We start from the raw sequence: 7,010 nt of genomic DNA on the forward strand, positions 1-7,010 counted from the left end.
CCCATGCTCATGGATTGGTAGAATCAACATAGTAAAAATGTCTATACTCCCAAAAGTAATCTACATGTTTAATGCAATTCCCATCAAAATCCCAATGACATTCATTAAAGAGATTGAAAAATCTACTGTTAAATTTATATGGAAACACAAGAGGCCATGAATAGCCAAGGCAATACTCAGTAAAAAGAACAACACTGGAGGTATCACAATACCCGACTTCAAACTATATTACAAAGCAATAGCGATAAAAACAGAATGGTACTGGCACAAAAACAGACATTAAAACCAGTGGAACAGAATAGAGGACCCAGATATGAAGCCACACAACTATAACCAACTTATCTTTGACTAAGGCGCTAAAAATATACGATGGAGAAAAGACAGCCTCTCAACAAAAACTTTTGGGAAAACTGGGTTAGCTCTCTGCAAAATACTGAAACTAGTCCATGTCTATCACCCTATACCAATATTAACTCAAAATGGATCAAGGAGCTTAATATCAGACCCCAAACTCTAAAGTTGGTACAGGAAAGAGTAGGAAATACTTTGAAACTAATAGGTATAGGCAAGAACTTTCTCAATGGAACCCCAGCAGCTCAGCAACTAAGAGATAGTATAGATAAATGGAACTTCATAAAACTAAAAAGTTTGTGCTTAACAAAAGAAATGGTCTCTAAACTGAAGAGAACACCCACAGAGTGGGAGAAAATATTTGCTAGCTACACATCAGACAGAGGACTGATAACCAGAATATATAGGGAACTCAAAAAACTAAATTCTCCCAAAATTAATGAACCAATAAAGAAATGGGCAAGTGAACTAAACAGATCTTTCTCAAAAGAAGAAATTCAAATGGCCAAAAACCACATGAAAAAATGCTCACCATCCCTAGCAATAAAGGATATGCAAATTAAAACCACACTAAGATTCCACCTCACCCCTGTTAGAATAGCCATCATTAGCAACACCACTAACAAGAGGTGTTGGCAAGGATGTGGGGAAAAAGGAACCCTCTTACACTGCTGGTGTGAATGTAAACTAGTACAACCACTCTGGAAAAAAATTTGGAGGCTTCTTAAAATCTAAACAAAGATCTACCATATGATCCAGCAATACCACTCTTGGGGATATACCCAGAAGAATGTGACTCAGGTTATTCCAGAGGCACCTGCACACCCATGTTTATTGCAGCCCTATTCACAATAGCCAAGTTATGGAAACAGCCAAGATGCCCCACTACTGATGAATGGATTAAGAAAATGTGGTATTTATACACAATGGAATTTTATGCAGCCATGAAGAAGAATGAAATGTTATCATTCGCTGGTAAATGGATGGAATTGGAGAACATCATTCAGAGTGAGGTTAGCTTGGCCCAAAAGACCAAAAATCGTATGTTCTCCCTCATATGCGGACATTAGATCAAAGGCAAACACAACAAGGGGATTGGACTTTGATCACATGATAAAGGGAGAACACACATGGAAGGTACGACGATTGGTAAAACACCCAAAAAACTAGATAGCATTTGTTGCCCTCAACGCAGAGAAACTAATGCAGATACTTTAAAGTTACAGAGGCCAATAGGAGAAGGGGACCAGGAACTAGAGAAAAGATTAGTTTGAGAAGAATTAACTTAGAAGGTAACACACATGTACAGGAAAGCAATGCAAGTCAACTCCCTGTATAGCTATCCTTATCTCAACTAGCAAAAACCCTTGGTCCTTTCTATTACTGCTTATACTCTCTCTTGAACAAAATTAGAGATAAAGGCAAAATAGTTTCTGCCTGGGAGCGAGAGGTTATGGGGTGGGGTAAGGGAGGGAGTAGGGGTGATAAGGAAGGGGTTGGGGGGAAGGGGGGAGAAATGACCCAAGCATTGTATGTACATATGAATAAAATAAAATAAAATAAAATCTAAAAAAATTCTAAAAAAAAAAGAAAAATTAGGAGCTAAGCATGGTGGCATATTCCAGTAATTCCTGCACTTGGGAGGCTGAGGCAGGAGATTTTGATCTTGAGTCCATCCTGGGCTATATAGTGAGATTCTGTCTCATTATCAAAGAAAATAAAGCAAAGCAAATTTTCAAAACAAAAACAAAGAGGAAAAAATGGACTTGATTGTATCAGTTCTCAGATGGAAGCTGAATTTGCAACTGAATGTCTTGCTTTACCTGAAAATTTATACAGCAGTATTTGAGGACACAGACTCACACAGGGAGAAGTAACGCACAATTAGGGGCTGAAAGACAAGTAGCAGAGCTGGCAGAGACCTTTGTCTATCACCTCATGTTGGAGGTGAAGCCATTTGTCCAGCTCTGGTAGGGAGCATGTGACACTGGGTATAATCGCCATGTTTGCATAATTGCATGTTTGCGATGATATCACTGGCATTCTGTGGGTGCTGGTCAACATTTTAGGGAAGCATAAAATTTAGTCAACATGAATTTATCCCCACTTACCATTCTGTTGAAGTTCAGTGGCCTCTGCCCAAAGTCTGGGAGGAAGATGTTCGCAATGTCAGTTCTGAAGGTTTAGAGGAAGGAGAGGCAATGGAGTTTTCATGCTTTCTGGGAACGTCTCTGAGAACTTTTCCTCTGTCTTTATCTCTCTCTCATGTTTGCTCTGCCTTTAGTGTCCCCAGGACTTGTTTGCCTCTTATCTTGCTGAGGTTTTCTTACTCTTCCTATGAACACTGCAGTGTCACTCCCATGACAACAATTGCAGTTGTTTACCTTGTGGTGTTTTGTGCAATTTTCCTCCTGACACTTTACACAATTTTATGTTTCTATTGTTATCCTAGGACAAGCCTGTCTGTGTTTATTTAGCTCCATGTACCTTTAGAACAGTGCTTGGAGCCCGGAGCACAATGTCTGCTCAGTAGATGTCACCTGGAGAGTGGAAAGAATGGATGAATGAGGAGATGGCAGGAGAGGACATGAAGCTACACTAGAGAAGCCTTGGGGCAAGTGTGTGGTGGTCTTTCAGTCTAGGGTGATGAAAATTCTGCCTGTCTAACTCAAGGTCTCATGTTTACTAGGTAGGTGTTCTTACTATTTGAGCCTTCTGCCAGGCCCGCTGACTCCAGTTTTGTGGCATGCCACCTCCTCCATTTATCTCCAAGGCATTAGTAGATGAGGTGACCTCATGTCACAACCTGTTTTCCCTAAAGTCAGTAGATTGTGTCAACTCCAACAATTTACCAAGTGCAATGCTTCCTTGCAAATTGTGGGTTCCACACACCAACCTGAAGGCCAATTCTTCATATCACCTACAGAGAAGAGGATCCAGTGTACTGTCTGTGGTGGAGCTACTAAGGGCAAGAACTTCTGAAACACATATCTGAGGGCCTGGAAGAAAAGGATCCAAATGGAAATCAGGAGTCCAACTGGAAGGCAAAGGTATAGACAGGATGACTTTACACTCTGCTCCTTTCTTTGTCAAGCACTACCAAAAGAGCCTCATGGCCACATCACTCCAAGCATTGATATCTACAATATGTAAGACACTCCAACAACTCAACAGGAGAAAAACAATATGATTAAAAAGTAAGCCAACTATCTGAATAGAGAATTGTCAAAAGAATATAAATGGATGCCACCATGCACATAAAAACACTGGTCAATATCATTATCACGAAGGAAATGCAAATCCAAAGAGCAATGAGATATCATCTCACCATGTTAGAATGGACATCATGAAAAGAACAAAAATAATAGATGGTGGGGAGGATATGGTGAAAAGGGACCCTTGGCTCACTTCCATAACCAGTATGGAAGTTTCCCAAAGTGCTCAACATAGAACATCCATAGGATCCAGCAGTGCCGCTTTGGGTATGCATCCAAAGCAATAGGAAATCAGAATGTCACAGAGACATCTTTGTTTATTGCAGCACTCACTGTTCAAATGGGAACAACCTAAGTGTCCAACACCTGATGAATGGATAAAAAAATGTGGTCCATGTGCACAATGAAACACTTTTAGTCATCATAAGTAAAGAATCCGGTCATATCTACATGAGTAGAATGGGAGGACACTACATTAAATGAACTATCTCAATCACAGAAAGAGAAATTCCACATGTTCTCACTCATGGGAGCTAGAAGCATTGTTCTCTAGAAGTGGTGAGAGGAATCGAGATGCCTGAGGCTGGGAGCACAGGAATAGAGAGGCTGGATCACGGTTACCAAAATACAGCTAGATAATGATATTACATTCTAGTGTTCTATAGCACAGCTGGATGAGTACACTTATCAGTTAACTGTCTCAAAATAGGTAGAAAAGAAGATTTTGAATGTTTCTAACAGGAACTGGTGGTAAGTTTGTGGTGGTGGATATGCTAATTATGTTAATTTGATCATTACACATCACATACATGTACTAAACACCACATAGCACCCTGTATGCTTGTACAATAATTGTATCAAGTAAAAATAAAAAACCCAACCAAACAAAAATCAAAGTCTGGACTGTGTAAGGAAGGCGTCGAGAGCCCAAGGGAAGGGCCTAGAGGTGAAGAGGGATGGGAGGATCTGAGCTCACCAAGGCTTTGTCAGTGGAGACCCAGCCCAGCCTAAGGCAGCAAGAGGGCTAATTCCCTGCTTCTTCCTGAAACAAAGTCTCTGTGCTCCAATCTCTCTTTTCCTCCAAAAACTGAGGCAGAGGAAGGGAAATGTCTCTAGGACAGATTGTGACTAGAATGACAGCAGGTCAGAAAAACAGACACACAGATATGTACAAGATTCTGCAAAGATGTTTATTACAAGGGCCACAGGCTGCTTCAGCTGAGCTAAGCTTGAAGAAGGTCAGGTACTGGTTTGATGAGGACAGGGGCTGACAGGCCAGGTGGACGCAGGGATTGGGTCTTCGGTCTGATGGTGGAGCTGGCAGATGAGCAATGGCAGGAGATGCTGTTAGAAGAGAGTAAATGTCTCATCCAAGTGAACTGGAACCACTGGAAATGTGACATTGTCCTGAGGAGATCGTGGATCACAAGCAATTCTGTAGTACTTCGTTGCCCGCCTCTCACTGTATATGCAGTTTTCATAATACGATGCATTTCTTGTGAGGTCACAGTCGGTTAGAGGTACTCGAACTAAACTATTATGACAGTTGTGGTGCATTTGGTTACGGCAGGTTACATTTTGTGTGCCACAAACAGTAGCAGCATTAGCAGAGGTTGTATTAAGAAAAGTATTAAACTCTTTGCACTTTCCTGTATAGTTGTTAACTCCCTGCATTGCAATATTACACTGGATGTTCCCGGTATTAATGTGCTGGATAGTAAACCACTGATACTTAGTTAAGCCAGGTGGCACGGCCTGCAACAAGGGCACTATTCCCAGGAGCCCCAGCAGCAGCAGGAGGCAAAGTCGGGAATGGAGCAGCTTTGCAACCATATTTCCTGTGGGAAAGAAGAGAAGTGACAGACCCTGAATCTTGACTCAGTTATGATACACCGTCATCCCATCCTGCACGCTCCTGCTGTTCTGTGGGTCATATGGCCATTCAATTCCCATTCCTAAAAGGTGCCAAGTCCCTGGGCCCTAACTTCAGCTGAGCCCTCTCTCCTATGCTACCCCACCACTCTCCCATCCCATCTCTAGGGCTCCATGCCTTACCCAGTCTTGTGCTGTGTCTCCTGTGAGAACACACCCAGCTGGTTGTCCTGAGGACAGGGCCAGTGGGTGCACCCTACTTGGCACAGTAGATATAGACCAGGCCTTGTGGGTGGAGCTGGCAGAGCCAGGAGCGTTCCGAGTCTTGAACCTGCAGAAACCCACAGATTGCTACATGCCCACTTGGGCAACAGATTTTTTGTTTCTTCACTTAGCTGATCAACGGGCACCCAAGAACAGCACTGCCATTCGTGTGCTAGAAGGACAGGTCACCTTGTACAGGACAGAGTGTGAGGAGGGGATCTGCATTCTGTGGATGATTCTTGCTGTTTCCTGTGAATGAGCACAGGCTTTGTGACTGTGCCTCAGCAGACACTGAAAGGTCAAGATCCATAAAGTCAGGGCTGGTACTCAGAGCAGCAGATCCAGGAAGGGCCAGTTTCACAGGGGGATTTCCATTCCTGTTTCATCTTGAAGTCCTCTGATGGTGGCTTGTACACTGTGTGTCCCTCCCTGCCTGTGTCAATGAACAGGGTATTGGGTTAGGTGTCCTCACTGACACTGATTCTCCCTCCTGCCTGTCATCCTGTCTGCTAAGTCAGCGTGACACTTGCCTGGCTCCTGGAGACATTTATTTATGATTATCAGACTTGTTGCTGTGTCCTGAGAAATGACTAAGACAATACCTGCCCTGTGTGTGTGTTGAGAGCAGGCCCCGTGAGAGTTCTCTGATTGTCCTTATTTGTTGTTCACGTTTACAGCTCCCACATTTGCTCCAGAGCCAGTGCAGGAAGTCTAGCTGTACACTGAGCACCTTCAGGAGAGGACTTCTAAGATATTTGAGGCCTGAGAAAACTTAAGCCTATGTTGATCAAAATACACTACAACTTCTATGTGACTTTTTGCTTGGTCAGGTTGGCTCTTGTCTTCTGGTGTGGTGCTGGGGATCCAACACTGAGCCTTGTGCATGCTTGGCAAGTGCTGTGCCACTGATCTGCATCTCCAGCCTCACTGTGATGTCTAAACTTTTCACAGATCTCTAGTATTTTGTAGCATAACCAATCATACAGCCAAATTTACTGTCACATTTCCATACGTGATTCATACTGTCATTGTGAGGAATAGCCAGAATTTTGCCCTTGTGTTAAGTATTTTTTTAAATGGATGAACATATTATTATACTGTGTCAGTAAAAGACTTCTTCATTTTTGTAAAAACCACCATGGAGTATCCCGGTGTCATGACTGATCAATGTCTAGCTGTATAGACTCCATGAACAAGAACAGGGTGATCAACACGAGCAGTTTCTTCAGCCCTAGGATACTCTTGCAGTGTCTGCTCTTGACCTGCTGACAGGGAGATGGCAACTATCAGCATCTTCTTAGACACAGG

The 7,010-nt window shown here is 42.7% G+C and overlaps 1 protein-coding gene across 1 annotated transcript; it reads right to left on the minus strand.

The window, feature by feature from the left end:
• Positions 1 to 4,735: 4,735 nt before the first annotated feature.
• Positions 4,736 to 5,729, minus strand: LOC109701494 (eosinophil cationic protein). Its single transcript, XM_020187037.2, has 2 exons — positions 5,622 to 5,729; positions 4,736 to 5,404 (listed from the first exon to the last, which is right to left on the minus strand). Exon 2 carries the CDS (start codon positions 5,397 to 5,399, stop codon positions 4,914 to 4,916), a length of 486 nt encoding a protein of 161 aa, XP_020042626.1. The 5' UTR covers positions 5,400 to 5,404; positions 5,622 to 5,729; the 3' UTR covers positions 4,736 to 4,913.
• Between the last annotated feature and the right edge of the window lie 1,281 nt (positions 5,730 to 7,010).

The sequence above is a fragment of the Castor canadensis genome, chromosome 3 (assembly GCF_047511655.1).
Source record: "Castor canadensis chromosome 3, mCasCan1.hap1v2, whole genome shotgun sequence".
NCBI lineage: Eukaryota > Metazoa > Chordata > Mammalia > Rodentia > Castoridae > Castor > Castor canadensis.